This window comes from Pristis pectinata, chromosome 2 (genome assembly GCF_009764475.1).
Source record: "Pristis pectinata isolate sPriPec2 chromosome 2, sPriPec2.1.pri, whole genome shotgun sequence".
In the NCBI taxonomy this organism is placed as follows: Eukaryota; Metazoa; Chordata; class Chondrichthyes; order Rhinopristiformes; family Pristidae; genus Pristis; species Pristis pectinata.
Window position 1 is genome coordinate 63720129 of NC_067406.1, and position 22825 is coordinate 63742953.

Here is a 22825-nt window from a genome sequence, read left to right on the forward strand (position 1 = left end):
CGTATGTTGTCAGCTCTGGGCTCAGGTCAGGTTTTGATTTTAAAACCAAGCTGACCTCAACCGTACTTGACTCTGGATCACTCCAGTGTGCCAAGCTTCAGCACAGAGAAGAGCAAATGGGACAAAGGTTAGATTGGGGAGTAGGGCCTTCCCATTCCTCAGATAGTGGAAGTGAATGCAGGGGATAAGGGGAAAGTTGCAGGAAGCAGGAGTTTATTTATTAATACATGTGTTAAACATTTCATGGCTTCATGTATTCAAGGTTTCTGATAGGTTCATGTTTTTAGTTGAGAGCGAGTCTCCCATATTCCATTTGGCTAGAATTATAATATGGCTCCTTATTTAGTGCTTGTCCAAAAGTATATTTACTGGCTTTTTAAAATGTATTGACAGTACAAAGGAAACTGTTCAGCTGCATTCTGATAATGTTGATCAAAGACTCTGCCTGTTCACTAGATGTTGATAAGAGCAAAAAAACTATAATAGTTTTCCATTATCAAGAACTTTATTTTTTTTTAAAACAAGGTGATTCTTGCATATTTTTTAAAACAAGTTCATTAACATTTACAAAAGTTACATGGCAAAGCAAAAAATTAAATATTGAAAGCAATACATGACCATTTATTTACACTGAGTATCATTTACTCCAAGATATTGGCACAAAAATTAACCCACATTCAACAAACAAAATTATAATAACCTCAAAAATAAATTTAAATTATAGGCACTATTTTTTTTAATATAAAATTAATTCACACTTTTCGGTGTAAGCAAGTTTATTTTGCCCACAGCATGAGCTCAATGCTGTTTGAGTGTCAAATTTTTGATAGTTTCCTCTACTGTTAACAATATCACTGTGGAGTAACAAATGCTTTTAACTTTATTCATCAATTTATTCTTAAGGTTACAGTAAGGTTTCATTTTTGTCCAACTGTCGCAGTACTGCAGTGTGCAAGTGTCTGTGTATAAAGCATGTTTCTTTAAAAAAAAGTTTAAATACCAAAAGGATCCCACTATAGTTTACTGTCAGTGTTCACTGTCATTACACAAAAGGAATTTCATAACTTAGAATGCAATTGTGGGTTCCATCACTCCCTCCTGCTGCCCACAGGATCCTGCTTAGAAGTTTCCTTGTCTTTAATCTTCATTGTATTCAAGCATCATACCCCTCCTGTAGAGAGGACTAAACCAAACATCCACCATTCTAAGATTGTTTAGTTAACAACATGCACATCCCCCCCCAAAAAAACAAGTCACCTGTATAAAACCAAAATTCTGAAATTAAACTGCTTATTCTCTTGATGACTTTTAAGATAGTGAAAGATAGTGAAAGATAACTCAATAAAATAAATACAATTCTCTTGTTTAGGCAACTTCTCAACAGGAGGAGAATCTTTAAAAATTGCCTGTGAAAAAACCCAAATAATAGTTTATAGCATTACATTCAAATTTTTTGCCTGCAACACACAATTATGTTCTAATGAGAGTTTCAGTTTTTGCCAAATGTAAAATTGAGACAACAGGTTACTTCACCTGGTCAGATGGGTAAACAGAAACAAAATCATTTAACTAATTCATTATTTGCACATGGTACAGGTCCACTCCACACATTAACAGCAAATCTAATCACATGTAACTTGTGTTCATCTATGTAGACTGATCACCCCACTTACTCTATGCTCATCTGTCACTCCACATCCATCTCACCCACTCACTGTTTGTCCACCCCTAACTCTGACATTTTCCATACCTCCGGCCAGCTCAATCACCTCACATCTATCACACCATTAGTTATACATGAAGACACACCACTGTTTATTTACGAAGGCTCCAATACCAGAAATATGGGCATTTGGAAAGAATGCTTTCTTCTGAAATTGCATGGACTGCTTCCTAAACATGAATCAAGAAATATTCTTTTTGAAGTAATTAAACATTGGTCTCTGGTGATTAACTATGTGAAGGTCAAATCAAATTATTTCATGGCATCACTCAAAATAATCATACAACTCCCTGCAGTAGTATGCAAATATATTTAAATGTAAACTCAATTTTTCATAAGAACACACACGTAGTGACATCTTGAAATGCTAATTACTGAATATAGTACCTACCAGTCTTCAGTATTTATGGAACAGCTCCAAGCAAGTGTATTTATGTAACAGGATACCAGTGCATAGTTTAGATAGAATTATGTTGCAGTTTTGTAAGCACTGTGGTATGATCAGATTACAATTGAATGGACTAAGTTTTCACTACATACCTTATAAAGAAACACAAATCATAAAAGTGAACAAGTCCTATTATGTGCTGCATGCTGAAAACCTGGCTGCACATTAACACCACTCTTTCCTGAGCCAGTGCTTTACAATTTGACAAAAGCAATTGTGTAAAACCTGCTTAACACCAAGCCCTTTGGCAATTTAAAATAAAAGTCAACCATAAAAATGGATACTGAAATAGTTATGCCCACTAAAATGTGTTCACTTTGATGGACTGATAGTTTTAGTGTGGGCAAAGACTTAAACAAAGTGTCTCACTTACAATATATACTCAACTTAGCCACTTATCCACAGAATTTTGTCTGTACAAAGCACCATTCAGGTTACAACATGCCTTTTCTCACTAGCAATGGGTTGAAAATTTCAGTCAGTTGCAATGTACAACAGAACAACTCCAGTGATCACCAACAGATCATAAGTCACCTTGCTAATACATGCCAACTTTTATAATAACTATTGGTTGAATTTTAAACGTTTTAGGGTGAAATTAACAATATGAACCTTTATCATTGGGATATTATTGCAAATTGCTACAAATTAAAATTACACATTTTCCTCACAAAGTTTCACTCAAAGTTCAAAGGCTGTGCAATTTGAATACATACCACTGAAGGTGGTCACAACTACAAATGAGATGCTTTTTGGTACACTGGGCTATGCATTGCTATGACTGTAGATCTGCTCTTCATGATACTGGAATTGTGCCTTCTTTCCCTTCCTGAATACAAAATCTGCCACTGCTATATCTGATTGTACAAAACAGGCTTCCACAAATAGTCTCCTTTACTTAATCATTCTAAAGTCTCAACAATGTTAATTATCCATTTTTCCCTACCACTGGTTGTTGTAAGCTTTATCTTTGGCATTTTTTGGGATTGTGTCCAGACTTTTATTACATCTTGAATGACAATGTCATTTGCTCACTAGCATCAAAACGATGGACATAGTCATGGAAAAACTGATTGTACGTATGAAAAAACTGATGTAAAAACTGATGTTTAATGTCAATAAAGTGCTACTCCATGATCTCCACCAACTTGTGCTGATTTATGGCAGAGAACTGGATTTTCGCAAATCCTGCTATATATTTCTATGAACAGTCTATTAAAGTCCTTTTGTTCCAGGAACGGTAGTGGAGTGAGCTTCAGACTGTTCTGTGTAATTAATTCAATAACAACCATCTTTCCAGCTTTCATCTCTAATGTTGCCATAGGTCTTCGGAACTGGCAATGATCTATAAATCAATTTACAGGAAGAAAAGTGAATACATTTGACAATACACAATTGTATTCTAGTAGTTACAAGGCAAACAAGTCTCACAAATTTGCATCTTTTAATTTTGCTACCCAGGAACGAGATATATAGGCTCTTCAAAACTGCTCTGCCAATTAATAAGATCCTGCTTGTGCCCCATAACCCTAGACTCCTCACCCCTACCATCAAAATACAGTGAAAGGTTGACACTGCTTTTTACTGATCCTTATAATTCCATAATGATCACTCATGTATAATGTAACTCTTCCACCACTGACTTGCCACATTAATATAAATATTTTCAAACTTTTCTTTCCCCAAGATTAAATTCAAACTTTTATTATTTCAGACATAACACAAGATGCTCATACAAATAGATCTGAATGTGTACATATAAGCATGGTAGAGTATGGATGACTCAAATTTCAAACAAGGCAATGAATCAGAAATACAGGTACATGTTTGGACTTTGAACTGCTGTAAATGTGTCAAATGTAAGTTTATGCTCAAAGTTCCTCTGAATTGCAAATATATACTCCTTAAGCAGCAAAAATTTGGTGATTTTATATTGTCAAAGCTGAATAGATATACAAAGCGCAACCAGGATTGTATTCATGCTGTCAATTGTCCCCAAATTGAGCATCTTTTACATCAGTTTGTAAAAGCCAGCCTATGCAAAAATTTTGCCTTGCCACAGACTGATTTCACCGCCATTGTAAGATTTTACTACAGACCGATTTCATCACTATTGTAAGATTTTACTAACCACATCAAGATGTGGAATTTTTAGGAAGAATTAAACTGGTTTGTTTGAAATGTAATGGTTGCATTTTAAAAGCTTTTGAATGTTAATTTTAATTTACCAACAATATATATCAAATTCACCTTCAAGTGACTTTTGGTGTCATTCCATGATTCATATAAAGTTGACTCTGATGTGCAGGCAGTAGGAAACCTTCTTGCACCTCAGCTCCAGAGGAAAGTTTAGTAAAGTTGCATTTTTACAAAGCAGCTACAGTGGCATGCAAAAGTTTGGGCACCCCTGGTTAAAATTTCTGTTACTGTGAATAGCTAAGCAAGTAAAAGATGACCTGATTTCCAAAAGGCAAAGTTAAAGATGACACATTTCTTTAATATTTTAAGATTACTTTTTTTATTTCCATCTTTTACAGTTTCAAAATAACAAAAAAGGAAAAGGGCCTGAAGCAAAAGTTTGGGCACTCTGCATGGTCAGTACTTAGTAACACCCCCTTTGTTAAGTACTTGTAAACATTTACTGTAGCTGGCTAAGAGTCTTACAATTCTTGTTTGGGGAATTTTCACCCATTCTTCCTTGCAAAAGCTCTAGTTCTGAGAGATTCTTGGGCCTTCTTGCAGGCACTGCTCTTTTGAGGTCAATCCACAGGTTTTTGATGATGTTTAGGTTGGGGGACTGTGAGGGCCATGGCAAAACCTTCAGCTTGTGCCTCTTGAGGTAGTCCATTGTGGATTTTGAGATGTGTTTCGGATCGTTACCCTGTTGTAGAAGCCATCCTCTTTTCATCTTCAGCTTTTTTTTAAATACAGACATTGTGATGTTTGCTTCAATAATTTGGTGGTATTTAATTGAATTCATTCTTCCCTCTACCAGTGAAATGTTTCCCAGTGCCACTGGGCTGCAACACAAGCCCAAAGTATGATTGATCCACCCGTGTTTAACTGTTGGAGAGGTGCTCTTTTCATGAAATTCTGCACCCTTTTTCTCCAAACATACCTTTGCTCATTGTGGCCAAAAAGTTCTATTTTAACTTCATCAGTCCACAGTACTTGTTTCCAAAATGCATCAGGCTTGTTTAGATGTTCCTCTGCAAACTTCTGATGCTGAATTTTGTGGTGAGGACGCAGGAAAGGTTTTCTTCTGATGACTCTTCCATGAAGGTCGTATTTGTGCAGGTATCGCTGCACAGTAGAACAGTGCAGCACCACTCCAGAGTCTGCTAAATCTTCCTGAAGGTCTTTTACAGTCAAACAGGGGTTTTGATTTGCCTTTCTAGCAATCCTATGAGCAGTTCTCTCGGAAAGTTTTCTTGGTCTTCCAGTCCTCAACTGTTCCTGTTAACTGCCATTTCTTAATTACATTATGAACTGAGGAAACGGCTACCTGAAAACGCTTTGCTATCTTCTTATAGCTTTCTCCTGCTTTGTGGGCATCATTTATTTTAATTTTCAGAGTAGTAGGCAGCTGCTTAGAGGAGCCCATGGCTGCTGATTGTTGGGACAAGGTTTGAGGAGTCAGGGTATTTATAAAACTTTGAAATTTGCATCACCTGGCCTTTCCTAACGATGACTGTGAACAAGCCATAGCCCTAACAAGCTAATGAAGGTCTGAGACCTTGGTAAAAGTTATGAGAGCTCAAATCTCTTGGGGTGCCCAAACTTTTGCATGGTGCTCCTTTCCTTTTTCTACTCTGAAATTGTACAAAATAAAAATAATACACTAATCTTGCTTAAAATGTTGAAAAGAATGTTTCATATTTAACTTTATGACTTTTGGAGACCAGTTCATCTTCTACTCACTTAACTATTCACAGTAAAAGAAATTTTGACCAGGGGTTCCCAAACCTTTGCATGCCACTGTATCTATTGCTGGCAGTGGATGCATGGGCTGCAGTATCCACTGAAGAGTGCGTATCCTCAATGTAGACTAGTTTGTGTCAAGATACATAAAGCAGGTGCTAGCTTTTCTATTTAACAGACATATGTTTTAATGAGCAGCATTGAAAGCTGGAAAAATAGCACAATCAACTTTTCAAATAATAGGTTTTTTATTTGTCCTTGGGGTGCAGGATATTGGTTCCCAAAAATGACCTCTAGGTTCCCAGAAAACTTGCAGCAATCATTGTCAATTCTTATTTGCCCCTTTTTTTAAAGCATGACTGAGAGACACTGATTCATGCACATTAAAAATTTTGCTATCACATTCTTACCTTCTAACAGGCTGTGCAAGCTTACTCCGAGGCACTGGTATTCCCCCTCCAGCTGAGGCACTAGGTCGTGGTAAGCCACTTCGAATCCCCACACCTGGACCTTTATTTGGTGGGGTGCCACCTGCAGCACTGTGACTTGGTGAGCTGAGAGACTGAGCAGAAGGCCCAGTTGCAGAACTATTATGACTAGATGTAGAGCCTGTAGAGACAGGCGCTGGATTGACCATTGCTTTCAGTGGTTGTCGAAGAGTTAAAGGTGATGGTGTGGAAGGAAGTCTGAGCTTACATGGAGAAGGTACTGCAAAAAAAAATACAAGTAGTTCATCTCCTCTGCACCCTACGGCAGTATATTTTTGTAGAAAGCCTTCCAGCTTGCTACATCCACATCCAAGTAAAATAATATGTGGACTCACATTATGCATAAAGGTTGAGGGGAATATTTCAAGTATTTCTTAAGTTAATTATCAAAGTAAATAAGTGAATCAGATGGTTGTAGCATTTGATGTACTTTTGCAATTTCCCTTCCCATTTAGAAAAAAAATCTTCAAAAAATGAATGTTCTTCTCCATTAAACCTTGTTAGTAGATGTTAGGAATTCTAATTCTCAATTCATTTGAATTTTTTTGGAAAAACAGTCTTGTCTGTACCTCACATGGTTAATAGTGGAGTGTTAAATTCCTTTGGAGAAAGCTACTGTCATTACTAACTTTTATCGAATGGCAGATATCACCCCACCAACTCCACTCTAATACTAGCACTAGATTATGGATTGTTGATCATGTGAAACTATATCAATCTCCATTATCACCAAACATTTCCTAAGAATTCAGTAAGGGCAGAAGCCAGAGGGGTTTTCTAAGCAGCACAGTGAATCACATAAGGAGTGGAAGTAAGCTGAGAATTTCTTTTTCTCTTAAGGACACAAGCATAACTGCAATTTCCTCCAAGGCAGGCCTCAATGAAAAGTGGGTGGATGATGAGAGAAACTTTTAGTTACTTTTCTATGGGCAATGAGAAATTATTAAGTGAGCTACTTTCACATCTTACCACTGTGGACAAAATTAGAACAGGCTGCTTTCACATCTTTGATATAACATGCCGCTGGAAAACACATGGTTTTTGTTTTTAAATGGGACCTTCCTTTAGGGGTAAAAGCAAGATTTATGTTGGCGTACCATCCATGATACTGGGAGTAATAAATATGTACCAGTGCATTTTCCATATCACTTAAAAGACATTAAATTCATCTTCTCACTATTGCTTTGAAGGGAAGTTTACCTAGTTATTATCATTGTGTTCTTTGTGGGAGCATGCATTCACAAACTGCATCACAACAGTGAATATACTTCTTAATTACTTCATACACTTCAAGGCGGCTTGGAATATTTACTAATGTCATTTTGCATTTGCTGCAGTCTTCCTCAGTGGTAACTTTACCTCCAAGTTGGTGTCATTCACAAACTTTTCTGATCCCCAGGTTCATCTTTTACTTAAATAATTTGAACACAAGTAGTAATTTGGGTAGAGGACCACTTCTTCTTTTCTGCCAGGACAGGAAACTCTAACTTTCTGTTCCGTGGCCAACTGCTATTCACTCAGTTCCTGAACTTCTGTTGCCAATTCTCAAAGCTTAGAATGAGTCTATTATATAGCACTTTGCCAAATACCCTTTGAAACCTCTGAATAATTTATTTTTCTGTTCAGACTTTAATGCATACTTACTAGCGGAAGCTTGTTGCTGAATACGGGGTACTCCCCCATTTGGCACTTGTAAATTTGAGTCACAACTTCTACTGTTTTTAACAGATTCTGACGACTGGATATTAGATGCCCTGGATAGATTTGGAAGACTGCGTCTCAACTTTTCTAGAACAGAGAAATATCCAAGATATGTCTTTATGAATCAAACAAACCATTCAAAAGAATGTTTTTAAAGAAAATACTGCAGTCAATATGATGTAATCTCAAATGAAACCTCTAAAGAAATAAATAAAGCAGTGGCAATCCTTTCATTCTGTGGAAAACTGAAATAACTTTTTCTTAGCCTAACTTCCCATTGCGCATTTAACCTTAGTGCTACTCTTGCCATCAATACCAGTTGATGAATATTCTTGCAAGTCGTAGTACAAACTTGTTCTTACTGAAATACAAAAATGAAAAATATTTCCTCCAGTTTCAAGTTGAAACATGATATTCAAAGGAATATTTCTAAAGGCAAGAAAGTCAAGCTAGGCATAGGAAGAGGGGACTATATATTCTTGTGTACTTACCTTTCTTTCGTAGGGAAAATTTCAGATTTTATAGGCTGAATGGAATTTTCTTCTCCTGTCAATCTGACTGTTAAATGAGAATGAGAGCCAGGAGTAGGCCAATCAGCCTCTCACGCCTATTCTGCAATTTAGTACGTTGGCCGATTCAATCCTGACCTCAACAACCTTTTCCTATTCTCTCCCCATATCCTTTAGCTCCCTTGTAGTTCAAACTCTACTCTAAATATATTCAATGGCCATCTTCACAGCTCTTTAGTTTATTGTTCTGCAATTGGGAAAATAAATGAGTGGCCAGTGTTCTTGCCATGACATTCACATATTGAAATACAGGAAACTTTATTACTTAACTGAACATTGAATTGTAAAGAAGGTATATTGAATGCATCTACAGAATGTAGTTATTTAAAATACCAGTTCAGATGCTGTTCCAAGCATTTCTGCTCATCAATGCAGTAGTTACTGTATATCATAACATTTAGAACCTATGATCAAGTCCACTACAACTCTACTATCAGTTACCTTCATTTTTTATAATATTACATTGGAGGTCTGACGCATGGCCTTGCAGAGAGAGACGAGGTTGTTGCAGACGACTGATCATGGGCTGTGGCGAGACAGATGCCCTCCCATAATCCAGACTGCGAGCAGGAGAGCGAGAGCGTGGAGAATTCCTAGGTGAATGTCTGGGTGAAGCTCGAGGGGTGTGCCGTGGAGATGGAGTGAAACGGTTCAGAGGAGGGTGCACAGCATGAGGAACGCATTCTTCTTCGTCTTCTAGACTCTGAACGTCAAACTCCTGATCACTGAATGTACCTCGTCTTGTTGAATGACAAGAGGAACCAGAACTACGTCTTGAGGTACTAGCTGCATACTCCTGTCTGAGACCTAGGAATAATAAATGTAGCTGAATAAAAGAATACCATTTTTGTCTAAGGCAACATTACTGAAATTAAATAGTCAGGAAATTTTTCTCACCTCTACTCCCATCGCAGGCTGTCTGAACTCTTATTCATACCTTCATTACTTCTCGATTTGCATTCCTGAGCAGCTTCTTGACTTACACCATCCATAAACTTAAGCTCACCCAAATCTCTCCTGGCAATTATGTTATCTTCTGCACTTGCTAGGTTATTTTGTATCCTGGCTGAGCAAGAATTTCAAATACAGAATTCTTTCTCATTTTATATCCTCTATGTAACCCTCCTTAACTTCTTATAACCCCTAGTTTGCCTGAGATAATTGCTGACCACCCTCACATTCCCCCAAAAACCATGATGGCTCACTTTTGCATTTCCAGCTGCCATCATTCCACTATTAGAGGCTGTGCCTCCAGCTTTGGAATTTCCTTCCTGAATCCCTTGTTCCCCTCTCTTACACTGCAAAACCCTTTAAAACCCACTCCTTAGACAATACATGTCATCCACTTTGATAACCCATTTGCCCCAGATCAAATATTGTCTGTGACAGATAGAGTTATTTTATTATGTTAAGCATGCCATACGCACTCTGAAGTTATTATTCACAAGAACATATTACTTTTTTTTATTCAAACTCCTTTTTTTGCAACTAAGACTTGTTACATGACCTTTAACAGAGGGCAAACTCACTCAGATTTATCCAGCTCCAGCCAAAAGCATATGCAGGGCACAGGGAAAAAAAAATATTGTAGAACCACCAGAGAACAATATCAATAGTTGACAAAAGGAAATGATCTGATCACAAACAATATATAAAAAAAAAACACATTTGTTTCAGGTTAATACATACTCTCTTCCTGCATACGAGCTAGGATTTGCACATCCGTGACATCAGCAAGTTTGTAGCCAGATCCCAATGAGTCTTCATCTACTTCAGAAGCACTTAGCTCACTGTCCACAGATGATGGAGGGCTAAGGAGGGGATTTTGGTCTATGGAACCTTTAAAGTGACCTAATGTAGATAAGAAGAAGAACATTACAATAATTTGCTTTGGCTCGTGTATTTATAATAGAAAATGTTAGTGTTCTCACTAATGACAACAAAACTTAAGCACCAAACAAAGAGACTTGTAAAAGACTATTTCTATCTTCCACTCTACATAGTGGAAACTTTCTGTAAGATCTCAGAAGAATCAGGATGCAAAAAAACAAAGTTAGAAAGCAACCATAATATTGCTTAATATATCAATGCTGATGCCATTTGGTCCATTGGGTCTCTCAGAGCTACTCAGTTAGTTCCACTCCCTCTACCCTGCAAGTTCTTTCTTCAACAAATATTTGTCCAATCTCAGTAAAAGTTATTATTGAATTTTCATTCACTGCCCTCAGAGTGCATTCTCTTGCTCAGAGTGTATGTTGTTTTTAAGCCAATCACTGGCTTTTCTGCCGTTGGGAACAATTTCTCCTTTTTTGCTCAGAAGCCCTATCATTACTTTCTGGAGAGAAAGGATACGCTGACCTTGGAAAGAACGTAGTGCAAATTCACCAGAATGTTACTAGGACCCCATGGGTTATGACCTGGAATCTGAGCTTCAAACGCTGCAACGCACCAGGTAGGGGCAGAGTTACCTGAACACTGTGTTTCAGGAGGCAATCACACCCATTAGATTAACTACTTCAAATTTGGTCTGTGGTCAGGGACAAGAGGGTGTGACTGTGAGTGAGGCAGGTAGGGAGATCCAAGAGGTAGTGCTGGAGGAGCCTCAGCCCTCGAGTTTGTTCAACAGGTCTGAGATTCTTGCTCCCTGTACAGATGAGAGTGGGGGTTGTAGGAAGGATGAGCAAACCGTGGCACTGTGGTTCAGGAAGCCATCCAAGAGGTGGGGGGGGGGGAAAGGGGGGGAGGTGGTGAAGAAGAGAAGAGAAATGTAGTTATACTTGGGGATAGTATAGTCAGGGGAATAGACACAACTCCCTGTCGCAAGGATCAAGAGTCACGAAGGCTGTGTTGCCTGCCTGGTGCCCACATTCAGGACATCTTATCTGACCTGCAGAGGAATTTGGAATGGGAGGGGAAAGATCCAGTTGTCATGGTCCATGTGGGTACGAATGATGTAGGTAGAACAAGAAAAGAAGTTCTGCTGAGGGAATTTGAGCAGCTAGGGACTAAATTAAAAAGCAGAACCATAAAAGGTAATGATCTCTGGATTGCTGAGCCATGTGCAAATTGGCACAGGGTCAATAAGATCAGAAAGTTAAATGTGTGGCTCAAAGATTGGTGTGGGAGAAGTGGGTTTGAATTCGTGGGACACTGGCACCAGCATTGGGGATGGAGGAAGATGTTCTGGTGAGACAGGCTCCACCTGAGCCACACTGGGACCAGGGTCCTAGCGAATCGTATAACTAGGGCTATAGACAGGGCTTTAAACTAAATAGTAGGGCGGAGGTGGGTTCAACAGATTGGAAAAGTGTGGATAGAATAAAAGGGAAGGAGAACGCAGGAGAGGTTACTGAAGTCTCCAGAATAAAGAATAAGACAAAGATTAGAAAGGGATAAGAATTTAACTTCAGGCATTATGGAGACAAATTTGAGAAGGGTGGTGAATACAGGACTGAAAGTGTTATATTTGAATGCACGCAGTGTATGAAATGAAGTAGATGAGCTCACAGCACAGTTAGAAATTGGCAGGTACGACGTTGTGGGCATCACAGAGTCGTGGTTGAAAGAAGATCACAGCTGGGAGCTAAACATCCAAGGATACACATCCTATCGAAAAGACAGACAGGTGGGCAGAGGGGGTGGGGTAGTTCTGTTGGTAAAAAAATGAAATCCAATTCTGAGCGAGAAGTGACACAGGATCAGAAGACGTAGAATCCTTTTGGGTAGAGTTAAGAAACTGCAAAGGTAAAAAGACCCTGATGGGAGTTATACCGTATACAGGCCTCCGAACTGTAGCCAGGATGTGGGGTACAAATTACAACAGGAGATAGAAAAAAAACATGTAAAAAGGACAATGTTACGGTGGTCTTGGGGGATTTCAATATGCAGGTAGATTGGGAAAAATCAGGTTGGTACTGGATCCCAAGGGAAGGAATTTGTAGAATGCCTATGAGATGGCTTTTTAGAGAAGCTTGTGGTAGAGCCCACGAGGGAAAAGGCAATTCTGGATTTGGTGTTGTTCAATGAATCAGATTTGATTAGGGAGCTTAAAGGTAAAGGAACCCTTAGGAGGCAGTGATAATATGATAGAATTCACCCTGAAGTTTGAGAGGCAGAAGCTAAAATCGGATGTATCAGTATTACAGCTGAATAAAAGTAACTACAGAGGCATGAGAGAGGAGCTGGCCGAAGTTGATTGGAAGGGATCCTAGCAGGCATGACGGTAGAGCAGCAATGGCAGGAGTTTCTGGGAGTAATTCAAAATATGCAGGATCAATTCATCCCAAAGAAGCAGCAGCATTCTAAGAGGGAGGATGAGGCAACTGTGGCTGACAAGGGAAGTCAAAGACAGCGTAAAAGCAAAAGAGAGGGCATAGAATATTGCAAAAATTAGTGGGAAGCTGGAGGATTGGGAAGCTTTCAAAAACCAACAGAAAGCAACTAAAAAAGCAATAAGGGGAGAAAAGATGAAATACTGTATGAAAGGTAGGCTAGCCAATAACAGGAAAGAGAATGCCAAAAGAGTAAAAGAGTGGGACATCGGACTGCTGGAAAATGACGCTGGAGAGGTAGTAATGGGGAACAAAGAAATGGCGAACAAACTGAATAAGTATTTTGCGTCAGTCTTCACTGTGGAAAAAACCAGCAACGTGCCAGAAATTCAAGAGAGTCAGGGGCAGAAGTGAGTGTAATCACTACTACTAAGGAGGCGGTGCTTGGGAAACAAAGGTCTGAAGGTGGATAAGTCACCTGGACTGGATAGACTACACCCAAGGGTTCTGAAAGCAGTAGCTGAAGAGGTTGTGGAGGCATTAGTAGTAATCTTTCAAGAATCACTAGCTTCAGGAATGGTTCAGGAGGACTGGAAAAAAAAAATCTGCATATGTCACTCCACTCTTTAAGGGGTGGGGGGGGTAAGGGGAGGCAAAAGACAAGAAATTATAGGACAGTTAGGCTGAATTCAGTGGTTGGTAAGATGTTAAGAGTCCATCATTAACGATGAGGTTTCGGGGGTACTTGGAAGCTCATAAAATAGGCTGAAGTCAGCATGGTTTCCTTATGGGGAGATCTTGCCTGACAAGTCTGTTGGAATTCTTTGAGGAAGTAAGAGGCAGGATAGACAAAGGAGAGTCAGTGGATGCTGTTTACTTGGATTTTCATGAGGCCTTTGACAAGGTGCTACACATATTAAATAGCAGTCAATATGAATACAATCTCAAATGAAACCTCCAAATTTGGAACCTCATGAAGCAACGCTCGATTTTAACAGTGATAATCTCAGAGGCAGTGTGACATTACAAAGCCGGTTTGGAATCAAGTGTTGTTGTTGTAGTAGTAGTAGTAGTAGTAGTAGTAGTAGTAGTAGTATAGTAGTAGTAGTAGTAGTAGACAGGCAGAATCTGATTCACGTTCATGCACGATGTAAAGCAAGCGAGAAAGGGTGGGGTTAGGTAATAAATTCCCTGGGAGCTATTCATATTAGGCTATTAGGAGCAGGAGGAGGACGTTTTAGTTAACCTGTTCAAAAGCTTCATAGAAATCAAGGGGGATTTAATCAGCGTGGTCTTCATGCCACTGCCTGCGCTAGTCTGAAGTGCTGCCAGTCTATATACAGTAAATGCTGCCTTTTATTAAATGGGGCAGGTCATTAGATACAAACATTGCTATGCAAATTCTGGGTGACAGTCTTCAATGTTTCAAAGTTCATGACAGTCTTAAAATTCAGCAGGATTAATGCTTGATATGACTGTTGAAAACTGAGGAGATTTCATTAAAATAATTAACAGCCAGCATATGGGTAGTATTTCCTCTTGTTATTTCAATACTGCTATCCTTCCCACAACAAATAGGTTACAGTTTATAAGTTATGTACTGACTGGAACAACTGATGCGTGATCACTGTAAAGGATGAAATAAATACAAGGTACCTTGAGTTAACTCTCTGGTGGTCTGAATGAAAACTTCCCTTCCAGGGAAGTACACACTCAAGACAGTCAATTCATTTGAAGAGTACTAAAGAGTTTTAAATTTGCATAGGCCTCAAACTATTTAGAAATCCAAACTTTTCCCTGCCCCCTTTTAATTCATTATATCTCAATTACCTCCACCACCAATCATATCTCAAAATTCTCACCAAAAAAAATTGCACATACAGCTAATTAATTTTTTAAAATCCCTTTTCCACCCAAGACCATCATTCTCCTCCTCAGCTGCGAAAATTATTATAGACAGTTCTTTGGTCAGTGAGAGGAAATGGGAGTGAGCACTTAATTGATCACCTGCCTTGGATTGAACATTTGAAGTCAGACATTTGATAGACATATAAACAAATATTATTAATTTCTCTATTTTTGATAACTGTTTTCTCCTGAACAATAATTTACCATAGTATTTTTATCCTTGTCTGCAATTGGCATAATAACAGCATTCATCATTCAATCTTACCACTGTAGAAATAAAATTATATTAAAGTGACTTGAAATTACTATAGAAGGAAATCTCGTACTATATATGATTTTAGACTCTCAGTCTCTTAAGTATATCAAGAGCATTAGAGGTTAAGAAGAATAAAACCAGATGCTCAACCTGACATTAGCCTAGACAAAGCACACCCAATGCAGTCATCAACGTAAAATCCTCACTAGCTTCTGGGGATGTGTCAAAATTGGAAGACCTATTCCACAGACTAGTCAGGGCAGCCCAACAAAACCATACATACAGAATTATACACGTCAGCTGAAGTCCCAGACTCCATGACTATTTTAAACTAAACTTTCCACTCAAAAATGGAATTAAGATTTACTAATGATAAACCAATGATACACAAAATCAAACTTTGATGCAATCAAACACCCGACATTGTGCACAATTACAAAATATTTCATGATTACCATGATGTTAAGGTCACCATACCTGCAGTCCCAGGCATCATCAACTGTTTCACATGTGAAACAGATCGGACTGGAGTGGAGGACGGGGAACTGAAGCCACTGCCAAAAGGACTGCTGCTTCCACTTGGACTGAAAGGACTTGGGTAATTTGCAGGATAATATGAGCTACCGAAGAGGCTGCGTCTTTTGCAATCTGCAAAATTAAAAGTGACACAACAAAACTCAAATACGTTCATAGTAATATCAATTTCCACATATCATCAGATTAGGGCAAACATCAGTAGTGCTTATGCTACATGACCAATAATCCAGGGGCCAAGTCTACTGATAGGAAAATGCTTTCAAATTCCAAAAGCATACAGGGAACTTAATGATTATATATATATCAAAAAACACAACCAGAGATGTCAGAAATCTGAAATAAAACCAGAAAATGCTGGAAACAGATGTGCAACCTGAAACATTAACTCTGTTCCTTTTTCCACAGATGCTGCCTGACCTGCTGAGTATTTCCTGCATTTTGTTTTTAATTAGGAAATTTAAGTTCAGTTTAATAAAAAGCTGCTATCAGTATAGATGGTCATGCATCTACTAGATCATAAAAAAATTGCTGATTCATTCCTCCTGGAGAATGAAATCTTGTACTATGTATGATTTTGGACTCTCAGTCTCTTGCGTATATCAAGAGCATTACAGAAGTTAATAAGAATAAAACCAGATGTTCAATCAGCCTCAGCACTAGACACAAAACACACCCAATGCAGTCATCCATGTAAAATCCTCACTAGTTTCTGGGGATTTGTCAGAATTGGAAGACTTATCCCACAGACTAGACAGGGCAGCTCAACACAACCATACAAACAGAATTATACATTTCAGCTCAAGTCCCTGTTTTAAATCTTCAAAAAGGAATTTAGTTTAAGACGTCCTTAACCAAATTTCTGATTAGATCACAAAAACTGAAGAAAATGACACCATCAGAAAAATTACTTCTCAAAAATGGACCACGTCTGAAGAGCTTTATTAGCATCATCTAATTTTGTCCCCATATCAGTTAATCTCTTACCTCTGAAACTGTAATGGTCTTCTTCTAGAATTGACTATTCCAAGAAATTCCTAGAAACCCCCTCTCATTCTACCCTCTGTAAACACAATTTTATCCAAAACTGTTATTCATACATCAACTTACCTCAAGTTGCATTTAGGCATTGCTCCTGTCCTTATTAACCTGTACTGACTACCAATTAAACAATGCCACACTTTAAAAACTCTTCTTTCCAATTCCCTTTAAGCTTGCACATATCTCTGTAACATTCCCCTATCCAACAATAATAAATATTACTAAATTCTCTTCCATGTTTTTGTTACCTCATTTGTTCCAACGCTCCTTTGGGTAGCTTTCATTCTTCATAAACACAAGCTCATCAGTAGGCTGAGCTGGCCAAGTGCTGAAGGACCTAGCTGCCAGATTATATGTGGTAAGTGATGGGTGAACCTTGAGGCATTAAACCTACCTCTGCCACAATCTAAGTGTCACAGCCTGGCTTGTCCCTCACTCTACAATTGCTATGAAGTCAAGAAGTAGCCCTGGTACAATAAGGAGTGCAAAATAATCAGGCTTACCCAAAAATGAGGTGTCAACTTGGTGAACTTTCATCACAGGACTGAACAGCAAAAACTATCCACAATGGACAGAGTTATGTAATCCACAATCAACAGATCAGATCAAATCTCTTCAGTCCTGCCACATCTGATCATGAATGGTGGTGGACAATTAAACAGCCAACACAAGGCTCCAAGAACATTTCCACCCTCAATGATGGTGGGTCGTAGTATGCAACTGCCAAAGACAAGGATAATGCATTCATAACCACATTTAGGAAGTGCTGAAAACATCACCCATCTCATTCTCCTGAGATTCCCAACATCACAGCTAACTCAAATCACTTCATGATTATCAAGAAGTGGCTGACAGCCTCAGATACAGCAAAGATGAAGGGACCATATAACATCTCAGATGTAATGTTGAAGAACAGTGCTCTAAAACTAGCTCTATCTCTAGCCAAATTGTTCCATTATACTTACTATACTGACAGCTGCGTACATTGTGGAAAATTGCCCACGTACGTCCTGTTCAAAAAAGCCAGCTAATGCCCTGTTAGTCTACACTCAATGAAAGGCAAAGAGATATCGCTGACAGTGTTATCAAGGGACATTGACTCATCTATAACCTCCTCACCAATGCAGTTTGGTTTCAAAAGGACTCCACTCCAGACCTCCTCATGGCCTTGGGTCAAACATAGGCCAAAAAGGTGAATTGCAGAGGTGGGCTGAGAGTAATCGCCCTTGACATCTAGGAAGCATTTGATGAAGTATGGTATCAAGAACCCTTGGCAAACCTTAAATCAATGGGCAAAGGCAAACAATGGCAGGATCTTGCCTCACACAAAAGGAAGATGGCTATGGCTGTCAGAAGTCAGCCACCCCACCCAAAAATGTCACTGCTCAGGTTCCTCAGGTCAACATCCAACCATCTTCAGCTGCCTTCCTTCCATCATAGGATCAGAAGTGGGAACATTCACTGATGATTGCATGATGTTCAATTCCATTCCCAACACCTCAGTAAATGGAGCAATCCATAACTACACATACAAAGACTGAGATAACTTTTAAGATAGGGCTGATTAGTGGTACAGACGTTGCTTGCCACTTAAGTGCTGGGCAGTGACCATCTCCAATAATAGCAAGTCTAGCTACCTACCCTTGACAGTATGGTATTTACTATTGCTGAGTCCCATACCATTAACATCTTGGGGATCACCATTGACCAGAAGCACAGGTGGACCAGCTATAGCAATATCAAGGTTACAAGAACAGGTCAGATGCTGGATATCCTGTCAAATGATTCACCTCCTGACACCCAAAGGTCTTTTCACCATCTACATGGCACAAGTCAGCAGCATGATGGAATACTCTTCATTTGCCCAGATGAGTGCAGGTCCAATAACTCAAGTCTATTAACACCATCCAGGACCAAGCAGCCCACTTGAATGGTACCCCATGAACTACCCTAAATATTCATTCCCTACACCACTGGGGCACATTGGCTGCAGTGTGTACCATCTATGAAATGCACTGTAGTTAGCTGCCTAGTCCATACTGACAGCTCCTCCCAAGTTCATGGTCTGCATTGCCAAAAATTACAAGGGCTGCAGGCACCACCGTCTGCAGATTCCCCTCTAAGCTGCACAGCATCCATTGCTAGATCCAAATACTGTAACTCTCTATTAATTCACTGTGGGAGTAACTTCAGCAAAAGCAGCTCAGTCCTTCAAGGTGGCGGTTCACCACAACCTTCTCAAGGGCAATTAAGAATGGACAGTAAACACTGGCCTTGCAAACAATGCCTGGGTCCTGAAAAATGAAGAAATTAATTAACCATCCTATCTCACAGCCCACTTGCTCTTCATCCTTGTGCTCAATGACTCACATTGCCTCAGTCCAACAACACCTCAATTTTAAAATCCTCATGCTCATTTTCACATTTCTCTATGGCCTCACTCGTCCATACCTCTGCAGCTCTACAAGTCTGAGATGTGTGCTCCTCAAATTCAAACCTCTTGATCATTCCCATGCGTTATTGCTCAGTCACTGAAAGTTATGCTGTCAGTTGCATGTACTCCAAAGGTCTAGAATTTTGAACCCGAACTCCTCTTGATCTGTTTCTCTTCCTTTAAACTGCTACTCAAGCCAAGTTCAAGACCTTTTGATTTAATCTCCCATCTGGTCTAGTATCAAAGATTTGTCTAATAAATAGTCTGACATGTAAACAAAGATCTTGACAAATATATCCACCATAGTCCCAATTCCAGTGCTGACTGGGAAGGAGTAAGACTGTCATTGCAAGAATCTTCACCAAGTCTCATGTCATCTGGAAACTTTGGAATCATGTCACACATTTACCACGTTATTTATAAACATCATTTTGAGTAGTGATCCCAAAACTAACCCCTGTCAAATACGTGCACACTTCCCTTCTGGCTGAAGGAAATGATTCACTGCTTCTGCTCACTCAGCCAGTTCCTTATCCACATAGCCACAGTGTCTGTAATTTTAATTAACAAGTATGTTATGTGGTACCAGGCCTTCTGAAATTGCACGCACTCAAATGCACTACCCTCATCAACAACTTTAGAGAACTAAATCAAGCCAGTCAGACAGACACTGTCTTCCAACAAATCAATCCTGTTTTTCAATATTCCAAACAACAAATAATAATGTCCCAGATTACTACCCAACATAATAGTGAAGAGGATACTAACAGGCTTCAAGCTACTGAAAGAATGGTGAAATGGGCAGATGAGATTTGATGCAGAGACATAGGAAGTTATTCAATATTATAGAAACGTAAACAAAACAAAAAAAAATAAAAAAAACTATTTTTGAAGGGGTGCAAGACCAAGAACCTGGGCCTTGCACACAATTCTTTTTGAAGGTAGTAGGGTAGACTGAAGTAGCTGTTTAAAAATTGGACTCTCAGCTTATAAAGAGGCATAAGTATTAAAGAAAAACAAGAACGTATGGTAAACCTCACCAAATAAACCTTTATAATTAATCTCACTTAATTTTTTTAAAAAATTGGTGAGTGGAAGGAGATGGAGAGCATGAACAACGGGCCTACATGGGGGGAAAACAGGATGTAGATAGAACCAATTGGTTAGCTTTTTCAAAAAGCCAAAGGGATAATGGGTTAAATTACCTCTTCCACTGTTCTTTTTATTATACAAGATAACTTTTCCACATGGTCTCTGCTACTTTCAGTTAAACTTGATTTTTAAGACTAGCACATGAATAAATAGATCATAAAAATTATAGACAGAATCAATGGTAGGTTTGCACCAACAGCTAGAATGGTCTGCGATTATGCACGAGGTCATAATATGGGCTGCACATCCTTCTCATTGGGCATAAACTAACCTATTTATTACAGTTACTTTGAAGAGATCTTTAACATACATATACAGTACACATATACAGTGGCATGCAAAAGTGTGGGCACCCCTGGTCAAAATTTCTGTTACTGTGAATAGTTGAGTGAGAAGATGAACTGATCTCCAAAAGTCATAAAGTTAAAGATGAAACATTCCTTTCAACATTTTAAGCAAGATTATTATATTTGTTTTGTACAATTTCAGTGAAAAAAGGAAAGGAGCATCATGCAAAAGTTTGGGCACCCCAAGAGATTTGAGCTCTCAGATAACTTTTACCAAGGTCTCAGACCTTCATTAGCTTGTTAGGGCTATGGCATGTTCACAGTCATCATTGGGAAAGGCCAGGTGATGCAAATTCCAAAGCTTTATAAATACCCTGACTCCTCAAACCTTGTCCCAACAATCAGCAGCCATGGGATCCTTTAAGCAGCTGCCTAGTACTCTGAAAATTAAAATAAATGATGCCCACAAAGCAGGAGGCTATAAGAAGATAGCAAAGTGTTTTCAGGTAGCTTTTTCCTCAGTTCGTAATGTAATTAAGAAATGGCAGTTAACAGGAACAGTTGAAGACTGGAAGACCAAGAAAACTTTCCGAGAGAATTGCTCACAGGATTGCTAGAAAGGCAAATTAAAACACCTGTTTGACTGCAAAAGACCTTCAGGAAGATTTAGCAGACTCTGGAGTGGTGCTGCACTGTTCTACTGTGCAGCGACACCTGCACAGATACGACCTTCATGGAAGAGTCATCAGAAGGAAACCTTTCTTGCGTCCTCACCACAAAATTCAGCGTCAGAAGTTTGCAAAGGAACATCTAAACAAGCCTGATGCATTTTGGAAACAAGTCCTGAGAATTGATGAAGTTAAAATAGAACTTTTTGGCTGCAATGAGCAAAGGTATGTTTGGAGAAAAAAGGGTGCAGAATTTCATGAAAAGAGCACCTCTCCAACTGTTAAACACAGGGGTGGATTGATCATACTTTGGGCTTGTGTTGCAGCCCAGTGGCACTGGGAAACATTTTACTGGTAGAGGGAAGAATGAATCCAATTAAATACCAGCAAATTCTGGAAGCAAACATCACACCGTCCGTAAAAAAAGCTGAAGGTGAAAAGAGGATGGCTTCTACAACAGGATAACTATCCTAAACACACCTCAAAATCCACAATGGACTACCTCAAGAGGCACAAACTGAAGATTTTGCCATGGCCCTCACAGTCCCACAACCTAAACATCATCGAAAATCTGTGGATAGACCTGAAAAGAGCAGTGCATGCAAGACGGCCCAAGAATCTCACAGAACTAGAAGTCTTTTGCAAGGAAGAATGGGCGAAAATCCCCCAAACAAGAATTGAAAGACTTAGCTGGCTACAGAAAGCGTTTACAAGCTGTGATATTTGCCAAAGGGGGTGTTACTAAGTACTGACCATGCAGGGTGCCCAAACTTTTGCTTCGGGCCCTTTTCCTTTATTGTTATTTTGAAACTGTAAAAGATGGAAATAAAAAAGTAATATTGCTTAAAATATTAAAGAAATGTATCATCTTTAACTTTATGCCTTTTGGAAATCAGGTCATCTTTTACTTGCTTAGCTAGTCACAGTAACAGAAATTTTGACCGGGGTGCCCACACTTTTGCATGCCACTGCATACATACATATATTATAGATCATAGCAACCTGAAAAGCTACTTTAAAAAGGCATCATCAGTAAAATGACTCCATTGATTTTAGTGTAACTAAGACCTCAATTCTTATAGACAGAAATCACAATTATACTTTGCAGCAGCAAAGCTTTATTTATCAGCCTCATAAGGAGAATTTCCAGCTTGTCTGACATTAGGTATGACTATGAAACACCAAAACTAACACCAGACATTTATAGTAGCATTAATGATTGGATACAAATATTATCTGTACCTGGCATCTTACCAGTATCTGGCAGAACAGTGAAATCTACTTTCTCACTGTAAATTACTTGTTTTATGATGCATAGTAGAATACTGAATGATTTAAACTATTGTGCAATTGATCAGAATCTGCATCTTCAATCAAATTAGTGCTAAAACTTAGAATCAAAAATAAGTTAACTATTGTTACTC

General features: G+C 38.8%; 1 protein-coding gene across 1 annotated transcript in view; it reads right to left on the bottom strand.

Annotated features, from left to right (window-relative positions):
• Nucleotides 1-490: 490 nt before the first annotated feature.
• The window catches only part of slain2 (SLAIN motif family, member 2), a 37823-nt gene continuing 15488 nt past the window's right edge, over nucleotides 491-22825 (bottom strand). Inside the window, exons 3-8 of the mRNA XM_052033504.1 lie at nucleotides 15763-15933; nucleotides 10540-10701; nucleotides 9292-9657; nucleotides 8225-8368; nucleotides 6503-6800; nucleotides 491-3516 (exon numbers count right to left, since the gene is read on the bottom strand). Coding sequence (XP_051889464.1) covers nucleotides 3450-3516; nucleotides 6503-6800; nucleotides 8225-8368; nucleotides 9292-9657; nucleotides 10540-10701; nucleotides 15763-15933 — 1208 coding nt within the window. The 3' untranslated portion in view covers nucleotides 491-3449. The remainder of the gene's footprint in view (nucleotides 3517-6502; nucleotides 6801-8224; nucleotides 8369-9291; nucleotides 9658-10539; nucleotides 10702-15762; nucleotides 15934-22825) is intronic.